The sequence below is a fragment of the Rousettus aegyptiacus genome, unplaced genomic scaffold (genome assembly GCF_014176215.1).
Source record: "Rousettus aegyptiacus isolate mRouAeg1 unplaced genomic scaffold, mRouAeg1.p scaffold_m13_p_9, whole genome shotgun sequence".
Classification (NCBI taxonomy): domain Eukaryota; kingdom Metazoa; phylum Chordata; class Mammalia; order Chiroptera; family Pteropodidae; genus Rousettus; species Rousettus aegyptiacus.
Window position 1 is genome coordinate 9,200,637 of NW_023416312.1, and position 19,554 is coordinate 9,220,190.

At 39.1% G+C, this 19,554-nt stretch overlaps 1 protein-coding gene across 1 annotated transcript in view; it reads left to right on the forward strand.

The window, feature by feature from the left end:
- The window catches only part of SMS (spermine synthase), a 40,010-nt gene extending 20,659 nt beyond the window's left edge, over nt 1-19,351 (forward strand). The window contains exons 3-11 of the mRNA XM_016166122.2: nt 23-113; nt 648-712; nt 4,423-4,598; nt 5,345-5,499; nt 5,968-6,057; nt 11,573-11,687; nt 12,496-12,575; nt 17,273-17,388; nt 18,828-19,351. Coding sequence (XP_016021608.1) covers nt 23-113; nt 648-712; nt 4,423-4,598; nt 5,345-5,499; nt 5,968-6,057; nt 11,573-11,687; nt 12,496-12,575; nt 17,273-17,388; nt 18,828-18,867 — 928 coding nt within the window. The 3' untranslated portion in view covers nt 18,868-19,351. The remainder of the gene's footprint in view (nt 1-22; nt 114-647; nt 713-4,422; nt 4,599-5,344; nt 5,500-5,967; nt 6,058-11,572; nt 11,688-12,495; nt 12,576-17,272; nt 17,389-18,827) is intronic.
- Nucleotides 19,352-19,554: the final 203 nt, after the last annotated feature.

Consider the following 19,554-nt stretch of genomic DNA (forward strand, 5'->3'; position numbering starts at 1 on the left):
AAAATTGTGCTTTCCTTTGTAGCTTTGTCAATTTGAGAATTTACCCTCATGGATTGGTGTTATTGGACCTTCAGAGTTACGACTGTGATACAGAAGGCAAAGAAGTTGACAGTGTCGGTTTTTCACTTTTATTTACTCCAGTATTTGAGGATCACAAAATCTGCTGAGTTTAATAGAGTTACCGTTTTTTTCCACTTAAATTGCTGACTTCCCAGTTACCTTTAGAATTTCTTCCAGATAGGTGATTTTAGAAGAAAAATAGTTGTTCATCGGTCATTTTTTAAGAACTTGGCTTTCATTTCTCCCTTGACTGCTTGAGTACTGATTTTACTTTCCATTGGAGAGAATGAAATGTAAATGTTTAACCAGGATGTTATATCCTCATTATCCTTGAACCTTCCCCTTGCCCATTAATTTGTTGGTACTGAGACTGACGTTAGGTCAGCACCATGAGGGCTAGTTGGCATGGGGGTGTGGAACCGGGCCAGCCCTGGAGGCTGCTGTAGGGATGGGGGAGGACAGGTGTATTTGGGTATCTTCTAGTTTTACACAGTTTATCAACATGGCCTCCACCTCCTGTTCTGTAATTTAGCTGGTCCACTCAGCCTATTCTATAAGCCCACTGATTTAATTTCTGTTCATTATAGCTTTTGGACAAAGTAGAAGAAAGAATGAAAGAACTGAGTCAGGACAGTACGGGGCGGGTAAAGCGGTAAGTCCACTCCTGAATGTCTTTTTATATATTTGGGTAATCGATAAGATAATCAGAATGGTGGTGGTGTCCTTGAGTAGTGTCTGCCTAAGATGTCGAAAAAATCAATCTGTTTCTATTTTTGGCAACATAGTTAGACTGAGTTAGTGGGTACCTCACACTGACAGGAGATAAAATGTATGAAAGCACATAGACAGAGAGAAAGGGAGAGAAATCTTGGATAAAATGAAACAGAAACAGGAGATGTAGAGTGAGTCTGTGGAACTGGAACTCTGTAAAGCGGAAAGCAGGATGTGTTGCCACCTCAGTCAAAGGTCATCTGTCTGCTCAGAGTTCTGGGCCCCAGTGTGGAATTAGCAGTTAAGATTTATAACAGGATGGGGTGATAGAAAATTTACCTCAAAGCCTTCAAGTAAGAAGGACTGCAAGGTACTAAGAATCAAGAGGCTACACACCTTGAGGAGTCACAGATAAGTTCTCATCAAATAGCAAAGAAGACAGTTAAGTTTTACCTGTTCAGAACTATAGCCACCATCCTACATGTGGCTATTGAAAATTAAGTTAATAAAAATAAACCGTTCGGTTCCTCAGTCTCACTAGCCTCATGGTCAGTAGCTAATGGCTAGTGACTGCCATATGGGACAGCACAGATGTAGAACGTTTCTGTCGCCACAGAAAGTTCTACTGGACAGCACAGAGGTATTTACCAATGGTGTCAGACATGAAGAAGGCTTCAATAGAAGTAACAGTTTTGACATTTGTTGAGAAGGGGTGGAGTCTGGCAGGTCCTGGGAGTTAAGAATGGGAATTAATCATGGATTCACAGCAAGTAATTCTCAGCACTTTGTTACTGCCCTGCTTGGGTGGCTCCTTATCAGGCTACCCAAAATAGTAGCCTCGTCCCTTGACCATACAGGCAAACATATAGATACAGAGAAACGGGGGCTCTTTACCAAAGTCACATCATCATGGATGGAAGGGTCCAGAATATAGATTTCTCCAGTTCATGACCATTTCCAGAAGAGGAGGGGGATCCTTGTTGGCAAGAGCTAGGATGTTGAGTGCTTAATGGCTCAGCATGCTGAAATCAGTCAGTCTATAGGAAAGTTACAGGGTGATGTAACATAACCAGAAAGTTGTTTAACTTCTGGTGGGGCAGAGAATAATAAACTACAAGTGAAAAAAACATGACAGTGTGGAACCTGCCCAATTATCGATTTCTGTCAGGGCATCCAGATTCATTTACCCCACCCAAGTTCAGTTTAGACATGTTCTCAGCCCCTTCTCCATCCTTTAAAAGCACATCCACACCCACATCCTTTTCTGGATTTTTAATGTTTTCCTGCTTGCAAGAGTTTTCTTTATCTGCAGCCATTTGAATTTAACAGGTTCCCACTGTGTTGTAAAATGTCTAAACTCAGTGATAATGAATTGGCCAACATCAATATTCCTGAGTTTTATTGGTTTAATTTTTACTGGAGTTGCTTCTAGGAGTGAGGAAACAGATGGAATGCATTTATGGGCTTCAGATTTTACGAGAAGTCTGGTTTGTGTTATTTTGTTTTGTTTTGGTTTTGTTTTTTTGGTATAGATTTCTAAGTGAGAGTAGAGAGTTAAGCTTTAAATTTTTAGTTCAAAATACCTTAGTTTGGGCTTATTGCTTTTTTTAAATATATATTTTCATAAAATCAAGGTGAATGTGGCAAGAGGTGTTTGGAAATACTTTGTTGTAGGCCATTTATTATTGGTATCAAAAAGACGAGGATGGTGCCACTTTCCTGTCTGGAGAATGACATTATTATCTTTAGAGATTCAGTCATCAGTGAATAACTCAGTAATATATGAAATTATTATTCTCTTGTGGCTGATGAATTAAATTTTATCTAAGAAGCCATGGGATTTATTAGAAAAAGCATTTTTGTGTTCTACTTTTCAAAAGGGATAGGAAAACAAGCTCACATCACTTAGGTCTGTTGAAAAAAATTCTTGCAACTTTCACTGTACCCAAGGCCCAAGACGTATTCTGTCTGACTTTCTCTCCATGATCCAGTTTTGATTTTCAGCAGTGAAAGATTGAAATGAGTTGTTTAGGGTTCCAGAATGTCTCCACTAGCCCATTACAGGGAGATGCACGTCATCATGTTAGCATGAATACTTCCTCAAGGTAATGGCTTCCCCATCCTGTTATAGATCCTTGTTGTTTCTTTGCCAGTCTTTACAAACCATTGTGTTGCAATCGAGGAAAGAGCTCTTAACCTTAGCCAAGGCACTCTGGACACTACTGAGAATAGGCATTGTTTATTTCCAGCGGGTTTGTGCATAGTTCATTAATAACCTGTAGCTAGCTAGCTGGCTGTAAACTAGGAAATAGGTTTCTGCCCTTGAAAGCTATAACTTGATATTTTTCAACCTCACCTAGTGCCACAGGTGGTTAACTCTCCCACCTCACTCCACTCCGCACTCATCAGCTAGGGGTGGGAGAGGCTTCCCGTGAGTCTTTGCCTGCCTGGGATGGGGGATTTCCTGTTTGGGACTCCACATTTTATAAGAAAAACCTCTGGTCTGCCTAACATTTCAACATGTGAATTTGTTAACCTGGAGGATAAAGAAGAGGTTAAACCGGGAGTTGTTAGGATTAAATGAGATGAGATTTATGGAAACTCGCTTTGTAAACCTCAGTGCTCTCTATATATGTTAGCATTATTTCCTTATAGGAAACCTCATTAACTTAACACAGGTCTAGACTGTACTCTGGGAAGCAGATGAGAGGGGAGGGGAAATGAACTCATTAGAGCAAGTCGGATGTAGAGTCTCCCAGCATTTCAGGTGTCTGCGGCTGTTTTGCTATTGAACACCTCTGTGTCCAAGAACAGATGACTTGCAGGCCGTTGTGTTATGTGTGCAACGAGTTCTCATTTTGTTTGTGTTCAGGCTAGATTTGCCAAGCCCCTTTTCCAGGTCTGTTTTTCCCTGTCATATAGTGTCCTCTGCTGGTAGCTTCTAGTACACTCACTCTATCTAAAATATTGAGTGCTTACAGAAGAAGGGAATCAGAAAAGCATCAGTTTACAGCCACTGTAGTAGATAATTGGTTCAGGCAAGAATCTTCTAGATGTCAAAGCCCCTGGTGAAGATTTGTTGGGAGGTCAGGACCTTCACCCACTTTGAGAGGACTCTACTTTACAGCCAGCTTAGTAATCCCAAGGGAAACCAAAAAGGTACGTTTCCCAATGGAGAGATCCGGTGGCATCTACTTTAATTGGTCACACTTTCGCATCACCAGTAATAGGATGAGAACATATCCGTGCCCCTGATACGATGCCTGTATAATACATGTGCACTTACACGAATATGATAATGGCAATGTGGTTATGTGGGCAGTCTTAAGAAATCCCTGCCAAAGTATTATGCGTGAAGGCCATATCTGCAGTGGCCACTTTCTCTTTCAACTTTTTATTAGAAAAATTTAAATCATGCCAGGAAGGTTTTTAAAAAGTTATGTGTAAATAGCAAGTTGTTGAGATGTGGTGGTGGCTGTGTTTGCTAAACCTAAAAGGCCAAGCTTTAGATTCGTTGGATACTATTCAGGAGTTGGCCTGGGGTCTGTGTGGCTTACTTCTGCACACTCTTGCTCTCAGGTCCACTTTTAAAGCAGCCTTACCTTAAGGAGCCTTCTCCTAAGGAGCATTCCTGTTTTCCTTTTTTCCTAGATTACCACCCCTAGTTCGAGGAGGAGCTATTGACAGATACTGGCCCACTGCTGATGGCCGCCTGGTTGAGTACGACATAGATGAAGTGGTGTATGATGAAGACTCACCTTACCAGAACATTAAAATTCTACACTCGAAGCAATTCGGAAATATTCTCATCCTTAATGGAGATGTCAGTAAGTATTCCATCCCTACGCCAATGGTACAACAAAGTGACCATGTTGGACTGTGGTGTTTTCCTGACAAATACAACACTGTTGTGAATTTGCCCAGGTTTGTCCTTGGCACTGTTTTTTGAAATGAACATTTAATACTAACCTGTGGGTTGTCTGGGTTTTTTGTGTTTTATATAAGCAGAGCCATGAAAAAAAACTTCATCTTGATATTCCCTTAATGTCTTAGTGATAAGTATTTGGATTGTATTTCAAAAATCATGTAATTGCTTATTTTTTAAAAAAATCTTTTTGTAATGGAAAACTGCAAACTTTAGTAGACAAAACAGTATGATGAACTAGCATATACTCTCCAGCAAGAGTCAATAATTATCATATCAGCTCCTCACCAGTCATTTCCCCTAAATGCTGGTCTACTTTCTCCTTCATATTTTGAAGCATCTCTTAACATGTCATATTATTTCATCTGGAAAGGCAATTGTTTTTAATGATACACATTAGTACATTCTTAAGAATGTATTTTTCCTAATGACTAATGCATACATGTATGTAACTTATTAGCTGTCATATGGGCAGGGTTGATGAAAATTCTACCATCCAAGGGGGGGGACCTTTGTACATTGTGGACAGTTTTTAAAGATTTAAAGTGAAATGTTTTAGGCTAGATTCCAGCACTTTGTAGTGTGATGAGTCAGGTTGTACGTGGGTTTGGGTCGAGTCCCCATTTTGGATCTGTTTCTCTTCCCTAGACCTGGCAGAGAGTGATCTGGCATATACCCGAGCCATCATGGGCAGTGGCAAAGAAGATTACACTGGCAAAGACGTGCTGATTCTGGGAGGCGGAGATGGCGGCATATTATGTGAAATAGTCAAACTGAAACCAAAGATGGTCACTATGGTAGAGATATCCTTTGTTGGATGAGGTCAAGTTCAAAGGGTTGCTTTTGTTTTCTTTGTCCTTTTTTTCCTCTTAAGACTCTAGTTAATATTATGAGACAAATGTGTTATAAAGAGTGCCTTGAACAGACACATTCCAGTTTGTTACCAATAATAGCCTTTGTATGTGGCCACCAACAAAGAAGCAGGGATAATCTAGTTGCGAATTAAAGAGCAAGCAACTTTGGTACCGTGTCTGTCGCTCAGCATTTGCTGAAATGGCTTTTCCATGAGAAGAAAAGAAAATTCAGTTCCTTTTGAGTGTCCTTGGTGCAAAAATAAATTCATTGTCTTGTTCACTTTTTTTTTTAACTTGCAATAACCGAATTGGTGTTATAAAACTTTAGTTTGTCTTCTCATCTTTAAAGTATCACTATTTCAGAATTCTTCGGTATATCCAACTTCAGGGTAAAGTTCTCCTTAACCTGTTTTGAACATCGACCAGATGGTGATTGATGGATGTAAGAAATACATGCGAAAAACATGTGGTGACGTCTTAGACAATCTTAAAGGAGACTGCTATCAGGTAATTAATTATATTTTCTGGATACCGTTTTTAAGTCAACTGACCGTATGATAGTTACGTTACTGATCTGAATTGTGCCTTCCTAAAACAACTTTGAGTATAATTGGTTAAGAAGAAAAAAGATAATTTTGTAGTGGAGAAACATTTTCCCTCTGCCCTTCTAGTTCTTGGTTTAGACTCCTATAATCAAAGACAGATTAACAAGAGAGAAATGAAAATTTATTAACATGTATATGTGGGACATACCCAGAGAAAAATCAGTAATTCAGTGGTAGCTTTAGAGTTGAGGCTTAAATGCCATATTAATAGGGAAAGGGGACAAAGGTGTCTTAGGGGAGAGTAAATGACTTGGGAAAGATGAACAGGCCCTTAGAAGCAGAGACAGAAGGAGGTAGGATAGTTTGTGACAAAGTTTGGGTCCACGTGGTTTCAGTCTTCTCTTCTTGTGATAATAGGCGATCTTCCTGGGTTGACTCTGTCTTTAGGCAGATGCGTACATATAATAAGGAAGAACTCTAGATTCTCTGAATTTAATAGTATTCATTCATTCATTCATTGTACGATAGATGTCATGCACCTTTTTATGACCTGGCAACCATCACCTTTGGTCTCTCTCTCTTCCCTGTATAATTTGTCTGTGTTCTGGGTCTTTCAGAGGGAATTCAGGTATTTAATTGGAAAGTGTAGATGATTAAAATGTTCGATGTAGGAACAATTGTTTCTTGCTAAGCAAATTAGTTTCCGTCCTAAATTCTGCTGTGCTTACAAGTTGACAAATCACTACAGTTTGTAGGATGCATTTTGTATTGTTTCAAGGATGCATATGTTCGATGTCTAGCCCTGCAGTACTTGTTAGAGCCAGATAACCAAGCAAATATATGTTTTATTTGCACAGAATCTTGTGTATCTCCAGATGTAGCGACAGTTTAGATGAATGTTGTAATTTGTTGATATGTAATTACTTTACCCCTATCCCATCTTCCCTTAATGTATGTGCATCCAAATTCGATTTCATGGTACATGCATGTTAATTTTTTAAGCTGAGAGGAATTATATCTCCATTAAAATGCAGTTGTGATTGTTTTGTGGGCAAAAGGGAAAGAAAGATAAATATTTCATTTGTACTATTCGAAAGTTTCAAAAGGGCCAGGGGGGATTAGGTTCTCCAGAGCATGACAGATTTGTTTCACTGTGAGCTAATAGTTACTATTGTTTGCAAATAATGTTTGTATTGTTAGCCAGACCGTCTGCCTCTGGGGCGTGTTTACATTTAATCCTCCCACCTGTACCAAGTGGGTATTATTTCTATTCTATGGATGAAGAAGATTAAGCTCAAAGTTTAAAGGACATTTATTCAAGGTTATATAGGGTAACTTTAGAGGAATTCACACTCAGATTCTTGGCTTTTTATCTGGCTTCTTTATGTAGAATAAGAAAAGATATGTAAGCAGAACCCAAACCTGTGGTACTGTGGAGTTGTGGACTGTTATAATTAAAGGCCATTAAGTTGGAAGATGTACAGATGGCCTGGGAAACCAGCCTCACTCGAGAGTCCACCTGAAGGCAGAGCACCAAAGGCAGATGGTGACATAGACAGTTGGACATTTTAGGGACGGGAAAGGTGTTTTATTTGAAATGGCTTGACCTTCTCTCCTGCCTTCTTTCTGGAACAGAACAACCACCAGGGGGAGTCTGGAAAATTCTTCTGAAGCTGAGCATTTCCCCCAAGCTCTCAAAGGGTGAGGGGTTCCTGGTTTGTGGGGCAGCAGCAGGAAAGCCCCGTAGCCATTAAAATGCTATGCTATTACCGTTACCAAAACACCAGGTCTTTGCAACTGTGTATCATTTGAAAAACATAATTGCTCCATTAACCTTTTTAGAAAATAGGAAACATTCCTAAGCACTCGCCATTCCTTTTATGATAGAATAATTTTAGGACTAAAATCATTAAGGTAGTACAAAAAGAAAACAAAAGGTCAATTTTTATGTATGTACAATATGTCTAAGTAAAACAGTAGTAAATTCAATCTAGCAGTTTATTTAAAGAGTTATATATTATGCACAAGGAAGTTTTAGTTCATAAATATCAGGATATGAATCTTAAAAAATCATAATTCATCATACAAATAATTTAAAAGAGGAAATAACACTAATAGATAAAACATTTGAGAATAATCATTCTTAATGCAAACTCTTTAGGTAAAACAAAATTGCAAAAGAAGGGAAACTACCTAAACATATTAGAAACAGAGACCCAAAGATAATATTATATTAAATGGCAGACTACATAAGGCATTTATACTAAAACTAGGAACAAGATGAAGATGCTTATTACCTTTATTCAGGATTGTTTTTGAGGCATTAGCTAATTCAGTAAGGTAAGAAAATGAAAACAATATAAATATAGAAATTATTTGCAGATGTTATGAATGCTTAGAAAATATAGGAAACTCCTCTAGAAAGCTAGTGGAATTCATGAGAATTTGGTAAAGTGATTGGATAAAGGTAGACTAAAAATATTTTCACTATGCTAAATGTAAAACAGTTTGAATGGCACTTGGGGGTGGGGGGGTAGGCTGGAAATGCTATTCAGAGTAATGACCAATTCTTAAAGATTAACGAGAATCATATGTATTGTGAGACCGATAAGAATCACATGAAGATTTTATTTGAAAGACAGCACCTGAAGTTTGACTGGATGGAGAGAGATACTGCATTTTCTGATGAAAACCTCAGAACAATGTCTGTTTCTTCCTAATTATTAGTAATTCTAATCAGAATCCCAAGGAGTTTTTAGAATTAGACCAAATGATTTCGAAGTTCATTTGTAACAAATTTCTAAGAATAGCCAAGACAAAAATTGTGAATAGTCATAGTGAAGGGAGATTTGCCCTCTTACTTATTAATTTACTATAAAGCATAGTAATCAAATAGGAAGTATGATGTTGACATAGAAATAGATTAGAGGAATGGCACAGAGACTTGAACATACACAGCTAATATTATGGCCTACGGTGTGTCAACCCAACTCAAAAGAGTCAGGAGGCTTTGGTTAGAAATAAATAACAAAGATTAATTTATTCAAGAATCTTAGGATTTGCAAACCAGAAACACAACTAGGCAATATCAAGAACATTCCAAATGGAATGCGAAAAGCTGAAGGTATTTATACTAAAAAGTACATTCTTGAGAAGAACCAGTCCTGCATTCTTAGCCCCTGGATTGGTCCAGGCTGGTAATCTTCAGGTGTCTGGTGGTCTGGACAGTGGAGCAGTTTCTTCTTGAGGTCATTCAGATGTTCATCTTGAGGGTGTGAGGATGTAGGTCTAGGCATTTGACGCACAGCCAGCCAGTGGATGTGGATCCAGGTGTTGATGCAGGACCGGAAAGTTCAGAAGTTTAAGTTCCCAGGCTAGTTAAGGCAAGAAGAGAATTGTTTTTTCATGCCTCAGCCTACTTTATTTTAATAATTGAACAGTTCGACCATAGGGACTCCATTTTATTTCTTCACTCTATTACTCATTTCACTAGGGAAAAACAATCAGTTAATAATTGATGCTAGTATAATAGGCTGTCCGTCTGCATAAGAACAAAGTTAACTAACCCTAAAAGTCGTAGAAAATTAATTTCAGATGGTTTAAGCTCTAAATTAAAAAAAAAAAAACTAATGCATTCAGGAAAATTTAAGAGTTGGGAAACCTTTTAAAGAAAGAGCAAGAAACTCTGAAACTGTAAGGACAATCAATATAATACCATAAAGCCAAAAGGCAAACTGAAAAAATACTGCTAACAAACATGACAGGAAGTTAACCTCTTTAATGATACAAAGAATCCCTGCAACTTAAATTTAAAAATTAAAAAAGGTGTAAAGAATATGAACTAGTACTTCTCAGGAAGATGAAAGCCAAATAACTTAGGAGAAAATGCTTACCCTTGTCAGTGGCCCAGGAAGTTCATGTGAAGACATTAGTAAGGGACTTGACAAAATATAAGACAGACGACCTATCCAGTGCTGAGAAGGATGCAAGGAAACAGTTGCTCATGTACATTACTGGTTGGAGCATGAGTTGCCATCAAAACTAAAAAACAAAAACAAAAAAAAAAAAAAAACGCACACATGCCTTTTGTCTAGACAACCCAATATTTGAGCGCCCAGCCCACAAACACAAAGGCTCTATTTGTAGGGGCCAAAGCATAAAGATGATACGAGTAGAACATTTTAGTGGAATGGTATAGTTTTATAAAATATCTTTACCTTGGAATGGCGTTAGTTAAATATTTCCAGGCTCAGAATGATCCCGGTGTGTGATCCCAGTTTTACAAAAGAGAACAAGCATTTGAGTATATTTGTGCATGAGTGTTTTTATATAAGAGTCGACATAAGCATGGGGGGGGGAAATCTGATCACATCAAATGGAATTTATAAATAGATTGAAGGCGGCTGGGGTATTAGTGCCTCTTCTATATCTTTTCATGGTTACACTTGAATGACATGTTAAGTGAAACAAAGCAGGATGGTAAGATTCCGTTTCTTAAAAAAAATTGTGACTTTGAAGCTATGCATAAGAACATTCATAGGAAAAAATCTGGAATAGATTATTTTAGAGAATTGTGGCAAACTTGATTTCTGATTCATTACATGGGAAATTTTAATTAAATTTATTGGTAACATTAGTTAATAAAATTACAGGTTTCAAGTGTACAGTTTAATAATACATTATGTATATTGCATTGTGTACACGAACATGTACTTTGTAACTAGAAAAAAACAAGGTGAATAACTCCTGCCTAGTTCAGGATGTTGTCTAGAACCAAATGGGCTCCCAGCATATAGCTTCAATATTTCAAAAATAAGGCAAAGGCAAACCCCACATTCAGTTCTCGAATTTACTGTGAAGGATCTGTATGAGAAATCTAGCTCTAACTGTGATACTCCCTCCCACCCTTGGTGACTCTGATTGTGAGAGCTGGTGTTTGTTACATGGCTTTATTATTTATTGGCAGTACCACTACTCATAGTGTTAGAGGATATTGAAAAACCATAGCTTAAGATTTTGAAATAGGATGCAAAAAGACATCAGTAGGCAATGAAATCATTCGCTACTTCATGCAGAAGAAAAACTAAAAGTACAAGAAAACACAGCTAGTAGGAGAGGCAATATAGATTACGGTTAAAAACATGAACCTGACTTTCAGATACCTCTAGGTGTACTTCTTGGCTCTGTTTCTTATTGGGTGTCTTTGGCAAACTAATCTCTCAAATTTGTTTATCCATTTGTAGAATGGGGTTAATTATAGTACCTGTAGAGTTTGGATTAAATTAGAAAGCATATAAAGCATGTGTAGTAAGCACTAAATTTTAGTCCTTATAGGCATGGGTGGAGGTCATTTTTGTTTTGTGTGTCAGGTGCTGTGGATCTCAGCCCCAGCTTGCATTTTTCTCCTTCCTCAACAAGTGTTTAACTACTTCCACATGTGTTAGCTCACATGCATCTATTCCTTTTCTCTCTGGAAGGTTCTAATAGAAGACTGTATTCCAGTACTGAAGAGGTACGCCAAAGAAGGGAGAGAATTTGATTATGTGATTAATGATTTGACAGCCGTTCCAATCTCCACATCTCCAGAAGAAGGTAGATTTTGTTTTGTTTTTAACCAAAATTATATTCGTGGAAATGTTTTTCTTGGCATCATATGAGAATGAAAGTATCTTAGAGATGGTCTAGTTAGTTAAGTTCCTTCATTTTTTAAAGGTAGTTAAGTTGAGGCCCACGGTGGAAAGATGGCCGGATTTGGCTTTGGTCAAATCCTGTCCTGCCACTAAATGAGCAAAAAACTCAGTCATTTGAAACAAAGAAAAAGATTCAGAATCCTATCATCGAGATGACAGTTGGACTCATAATTTATTTATAATATATGCTTTTTAAGCTGCAATGAGACAAACTGGTGACCTGTCTAAGCAAAACCAGAGACAGTTCCCTGTCTCAAAACACACACTCGAAATCACTGCTGAGTTGGGATTGCAGCGTTAAGGATTTTTCTATAACCTTGTGTTCCTGCTGAGTTTGCAGACTCAGTCTCTACCTGGTGACTTTTGCAATTTCTCTCTCGGGATGTTGCTGCTTTCCGCCCTTACTTACAGCTGTCATCTTGCATATTTCAACCCCTGTCTTTGTGTAGAATCTTTATTGGTGTTGTGAGAGCAGTGCTAAGTACACACACATTTGCTTTTGACCTTGCTTGTGCACATGTGTGAGAGACACCCAGTTTGTGACAATACAGTATCATTTATGAATAAGCTCCTGAGTATTGGGACTTAACGTTCATGGCTCTTTATGTTTTCTTTTGCTGTCATTTAGTATTAATGCGAGGGACTTTAGCTGTTGTTTCTAATACATACAATCCCATATTTATAAAACTTAAAATTTCTTCAACATCCAGATTCCACCTGGGAGTTTCTGAGACTGATTCTTGACCTCTCCATGAAAGTGCTGAAGCAGGATGGGAAATATTTTACACAGGTAGGCTACTTACCTGTTTATTACCTCCCAAACTCTCAATAAGAATATTCTATTTTGACATTTGAATGCATGTTCTTGACGTTTATGACTGTGGAGGCTGGAAGAGCATAATTGGATTGTTTTTTGAAGCAGTAAGTTTATAAATAGCTGACCCGGCATCTGTTGGGAATTTATCGGTTCTATTGTGTCCTGTTATCTTAATGCCCCCATCTATCAACCTTGGGCTTTGGCTGTAGTATGAGCTGATGCCACCAGATGGAGACACAGATTGTGATTTTTGCCCCTTATCTTCTAGGAGATTCTTAATTGAAAAGCCAGTTTATCAACGTAAATTTCCTACACCGCTTGGGCTATAGTATGAGCTGCTGCCAACAGATGGAAGAAAACTGTGCTATTTTTCTCATTCCTTTGAGGATACTTAAAGTTTGAAGTTTGTTTTTCTTGATATATATAAAAACAAATGTAACGTAGTAAAGTCCTTAACAAAATTTTGAAACTGACAGCAAAGGCAGCTAATGGACGATCCAGTGTCTTTCCTTGGTACAGAAATCTTTTGATTCATAACCAGAAAATAAGCACTTAGGTAGTAGCACACTGGATTCCCTGTAATTCTTAAGTGTGTTCAGGAGGACCTCCCACCCCCCTTTTAAAAAGCAGTAGTATGTTTAAATATCAAGAACTAGTAGAGAAGTCTTAACTTTATTCTCCTGAGGAGGCACTTTGAAGCAGCAGACCCTGGACAGTGTATGAGATCTGAGATTAATAATGCTAAAAACAACTTAGCAATTCTGAGGCATCTTCAATTAGGCTCCACCCCATCCTGTTTCCTTCTCCTCCCCCTGCATGTAAGACCCCCCCGCCCCCACCACAATGTGGTGATTAATCATAGATATTGTACTTAGTGGGAGTAGTGGGAAACTCAGGGAAACAGCTGTCTATGGATTTTTTTTCCCCTGATGTTTAGAAATGATTTTTTTTTTTACACATTTTAGATTTGACTCTTTAAAGCAGGCGTCTGCAAACTATGGGCCAAATCATGCCTACTGCTTGTTTTCATAAAGGTTTCTTGGAACACAGCTACCCCCATTCATTATGTAGTTTCTATGGCTGCTTTCTCGCTACAGGGGTGGCAGTGAAGAGTTATGATGGAGATTGTATGAGTTGCAAAGCTTAAAATGTTTTCTGTGTGGCCCTTTACAGAAGTTTGCTGACCCTTGCTTTCCAGGAAATCTACAATGAAACCTGTTGAAAGTTGGCTTATTCTTGTAAAAGCAACCCACATTCAGTGAGTTGCGTTTTTTCATGAGTGGATATTTCTCAAGCAGAACATACCTATAGAATTTGGTTCTTTTCATGTTTCTGCAAATAGAAGGAAATCTCATGAAACTTCAGTTGAGGGAGAACACGAGGCTCTGGGATCTTTAACCAAAAGAAAACAATTTGGATCCATTGCAAACCAGTCAGTTTGTAATACACCACAGGTGGAGTTAGGAAGAAAATATGAGCATTTTCTCTCATTGTGGACTGGTAGACTGCCTTCTTCAGGAGCTGTTACCTCAGTATGGAAGATTAATAGTTGCTTAACAGATCACTGCAACCCATTCGTTAAATATTAACGATCCAGGCCTTTGCCAACTGGCTTTTACCAAAAAACACATTACATGCCCAGGGCTGTGCTGGTTCCCATGAATTGTGCAAAATATGTTATAGGATATGCTTCCTGTCCCTGCATTCATTACAGTCGGAGCCTCAAGGTGATCTCATTATCATACCTGGGATCACGTACCTTCCGTGGTTGAACGTGTGGTGTCACCTGGTGAGATTCATACGGACTAGGGGGACAAAGGCCTTTGAAAAAGCAGTCATCAAGTCAAGAGCACAGGGTGGTTTGATTCAAAATGTGCTGATGTTGCCACAGTGCAGTATCTCTTTAAACTGCCACGTGATATGTGCAGAGGATAACCTTGATCCACACTCACCTCCCTTCCCCAAGTTAGTCACTTAGAACCGGAGTAAGATTAAAAACGGGATGAAAGTGTTTGGCCTCTTACGTGGTGATTGACAAAAGCCGAATGTTCCTGACTAAAATTGTTCGCGTTACCGTAGTGAGTTTATGATGTCACTAGTGTCACTGTGGCTGTTTGAAGACTGCCTTGTCACTGTGCCACAGAGCTGGAGAAAGCATCATTGGGTGGCCCGGGGAACGTGAATCTCAATCTGGGGAGGAGGAATCGCTTTCATGGGACTAGGAGGCAGGTCCCAAGACTCGACCCCCTTCCCTTCTCTCCTCCACTCCATATTCAAACTAGGTCATTTGATACACAGAAAAATATATATGTGACATTCATGTGAATTATGATGCAAAAGATTAGCAAACCTGTGACTTTCTCCAACTGGAGAATTGGACATTACCAGTAAGTACTTTGGCACATTTGCCTTCCTCCAAAATCCATGCCCGCCTTCTAGAAGTAACCCATCTTAAGTGTTGTGTTTTTTTCTATTATTCCTGTGCTGTTGTTTATAGATGTTTCACACATGTGTGATTTAGTAAATCATTATAATGTTTAGTTCTGCTTGCTTTGAACTTGATAAAAATACTTTTATTAAGGATGTATTCTTCTGGACCTGTTTTTGACGTAACAGAAGTAATATATGCCATTAAGTTTAAAAGACAAAAACAATACAGAAATCTAAAGTAAAAAATTAAAAGTGTCAACTTACCTATACCTAACATGGGTCAAGAACTTTCTAGAACTGAAGTTATCGAATTGGGGATTTACTCTTCCTCCCCGCCCCATTATTCCCTTTCTCTCATCCTTGATAGATGCTTAATTCTTTGCTATTAGATTTTTGTTCTGCATTTTCCGTGTCTCTTAAGAAAAAAAAAAAACATGTAGTTCCATTTAAATACACAGGAAAGCGAAATGTATCACGTTACTTTTTTTGGGTAGGTCTCTATTTGTGGTGTGTTTTTTTTTCTTTTTTTAAACTGCTTTTTGACAATGTTGAGGAAGAACAAATTGAAAGTATCCTATTTCTTTACCACATTCTCTGTCAGGAGGTCCTCCCATATACACTCCATAAAGAGAGAATGTAGTGTCAATTTTCATATGGCAAGAGAAACCGTTGAACTGTACACCTCAGTGGCATTTCCATTCTATACCTTAACCAGTGGCACTGTGCTCTAAAAACAACCAGGCAGTGTTTTCTATTTGTGAGTCTTAAATTATACATGTGGTGTTTATATGCTCTCATGGTGAACTTGATGTCGAAATCAAATTATATGCTGGCAAAGGGCACTTTGGCCAGATCCCGCTGCAGGACCCTAGATGATGGGTTACTGAACAGACTGGCCCTGAAGCATGACGTCATGCAGAGCGAATGTGCTAAAAACCACCGAAGCCAGCTCTCAGAATAGTTCTGTCTACCCACTTGCCTGTGGCTGGCTGGCTGGTTGGTTGGTTTTGAAATGCCATCCTCAAAAATGCTTACATCACAGGCTGCCTTTATTTGTGAATAATTTTCATCTTACATTATCCTTGGCTTTTGTGAGGCAAATTGATAGTGAAGTTCTTATGAAGGAATGGAATCAGCTCATACATTCACTTAGTCTTCCGAATGTCAGCTTCAGAGGTGAAAAGGAACTAGGTGGTATTAAATGCCCATCTTGTTTTCTAAATCTTATGAAAGTGCTTGGGGGGGGGCGGAAATTGTGCTGAAATGATAGACCCTACCCCAGACCTACTGAATGAAAATCTGCATTGTAGCAAGATCAGTTCCGATTCATATGTTACAGATGAGGAACCACTGCTACTGAGCCAGGCAGATGCTGTATCCATTCAGCAGCTCTACTGTGTCTTGGCCGGCATCTGATTCTCTTGACCTTTTTTCTTTATAGTAACAGAGTGGCCGCTGTAGCTCCAAATGTTACTTACAACTAGGTTATAGGCTGAAAGAAAGTTGAAGGAGTGGGTCGCTCTCTTTGTCCTTGATTGTCCAGGATAAAAAACTTTCCCAGTAATCCCCAGCACACTTCTATATCTCACTGACCAGCACTATCTCCTGGGGAGGCTGAAAAAGTTGGGGCAAGAAAGGGAGAAAAGGTAGAACGATGAAGTCAAAAGAAATTGTTCGATAAGGAGTGGAACTGAGCAACATCCTTAGTGTATATATGCTGAATAGACTTGTTCTCTTATGTGCCTTAAGTCAGATTTGGGGGAAAGAATGGGGGGGGGATGTGAATATAGTTTTCTATGCCAACATCTTAGACTCTTATGAGGGTCATAGTTTAAGCCATTCTAGAAATTGAGAACATTGTCTTTTTGATACTTCATTCTCAACACGGTGGTGACAACTGGGAAACTTATTTCGATTGGGTTATGTGTATGAATCTTTGCTAATTGCTTGGTGTTGCTACAGTGGCTCTGTCACTAATGAGAAATTGGTCTCACTGCTTTCTGTTGCTTCATACTCTAATCATTTGAAATGGCTTGGTAAATGAGGTAGAAGGATAATGGGCTAATGGATCTATAAATAGAACTCAGTGTACTTCGTAGAAGTGCAGAAGCCTTATCTCATTTTCTAAGGCGAACTTTTTTCTAAAGCTGCAATTGTCGTTGTTAGTTAGTAACCTTCAAATGAGTGGGACCCTCAGTAGGACTCAAGAATCCCATTATTTGCTTTTCTCTCTGATTTAGGGGAACTGTGTCAATTTGACGGAAGCCCTATCACTCTATGAAGAACAACTCGGGCGCCTCTATTGTCCTGTGGATTTCTCAAAGGAGATCATCTGCGTCCCTTCGTACTTGGAATTGTATCCTTTCGCCATATCATCATGTTGCCAGATCAGAACACCCAAGTCAGTCCCGTGCCAGTTTAACATTTTAAACAAATAGAATTAGCTCTGTAGTATAAAAGGCCCTACTTTTTGAACTTGGCTGCTCACTGAATCCCCTGGGAGCTTTAAAACAATACTGATTTCTGGGTCCCACCCTCAGAGTTTCTAGGGTGTGGCCTGCCACAACCCTCCAGCTGGTTTTAATGTTCAGGCACCACTGGTTCTCACAAAGGTCCCCAGATCCGCAGCATCTCCTGGGAACTAATTAGACTTATAAATTCTCAAGCCCAGCCCTGGCCTGCTGCCCAATGAGAAACACTGGTGGTGGTACTCAGTGACCTGCCTTCAGCCCTATGGGGGATGAACATGTACCTCAAACCGTTCAGAAGTCCTAGTCTAAAAGACCACCTCAGCTGTAGCAGGCAAAAAGACTGAAGACATGTATTCAACTTTTATATTAAGATTACCTTACTTTAATAGTTCTGTACTGGACTCAATTCTGATTTGCAGGAGAAATAGAGAGCTAAAAATGGTGCTGGGGATCTCAGAGTTAACGGTGTTCTCCATTAGTTCTACTTAGTAAAGTTAGCCCAGAGAAATAAGACGAGAACCTGGAGAAAAACCTGAGAGCATTGTCATTGGACGTTTATAATGCGTTTCCTCCTTCTAAAAGGCAGACTAGTCTGCAGACAAACACTTCCTGCAGAGGTGGCAGAGTTTCCTGTGACTGCCGCTGGCCTTTGGTGAGTTCCTGACGTGCAAGGCTGGGCAGACTTACAGCCATCAGAACTCCTCAGCCCTCCCTGGGATGAATCGAGTTCTCTGTGCTTGCTTGGTGGCCATTTCTTCCGCGGCCTGTGGAGAGCTTTGACACCCCACCCCCAATAGTTCACCTTCATCAAGGTTCCTCTCAGAGCGTTTTTTTACCGTCAAGTTGGTGTTTATCTTTGAAAAAATTTCAGAGGTCAATTGATGACATTTGGGGGAAAAAGCCTCCACCTTCTGGCTCCCCTCCAGCTCTCTTCCCTCCTTCCACCTTTTTTTCCCTTTTTCTCCTTCTCAACCCCATCCTTTTCCCCACGCCATCTCTCACCTCCCTCTTGTCTTTGTCTCTTCCTCCCGTCCACCTTTCTCATTATTTCCCTAAAACATCTTAGAGATGTTGGAAGCAGTAGTGTTATCTGAGAGAAGATGTGCGAGCCTTTAGCCTTTTCCGTGTGTATCCCCCTCCCCAATGTCACAAGTGGTGAGTTTCTAGGCTACAGAGTGGCCTTATTTAAGAGGCCTTCATTCTCATGACCACAATGCTCTAAGCTATGAAACATCCATCTTCCAATCAAACCAGCAAACAAATTTTAAGTGATGCCTGTTCTTCCTTGAATTACCTGCTTTCATTCCTTGACTTCCCTGTCCAGGTGGGTATTTTACACTGTTTGGAAGAAAGCTAAACCTTGAAGATCGATGTCCCCTAATCATCTGTGCTGGAAAAAGCCTTCCTGACCTCCATATGCTGTACATGAAATCAAAACAAGTCAGGCAATTGATTATGAATTCCTTCAAGTTTTCTTTTTTTAATTATTTTTAATTTAAACAAATCAAATGGAAAATGTATATTTTGATGAACTAGGGTGTTATTTTTTTTTTTGAACGTCAGCTGAAGGATGATTAGATAGCATAGCGAAGGCTACTAAATGCACTGAACCCCTAGAATGTGATTTTTGTTACCTTTTTTTTTTTCCTGTGCGGGCTTTTTGGGTTTCATTTTGGTAGACGTTGAATTTGGTCATTTGGAGGAATGAAGATCATTGTTTTGTTCTGCAGGAAGTTCTCGACGGTGTTTCTTTCCCCCCAAAATTGATTGACTTAGATATTAAAATTTGGCATTTATGAGAAAGTTAAACGAATTAGCAATGCCTTGATTAAAATTACGAATGAGAAATTTCATGTGTCCGTTCTTTTATTTCAGCTAGGTCCCTTCTTTCTCACTTCTGTCGGCACAGAACAAAGGTGTCTCGGTATTTTTTTAGTTCCATTGTATCACTCTGTGCCATTTATCTCTTAGTAATAGGATAGCCTGAGGGCCTGTTTTGAACAGTAGTAATGACTTCCATTTACCATTGTGGTAAATGATACACAGCCTAT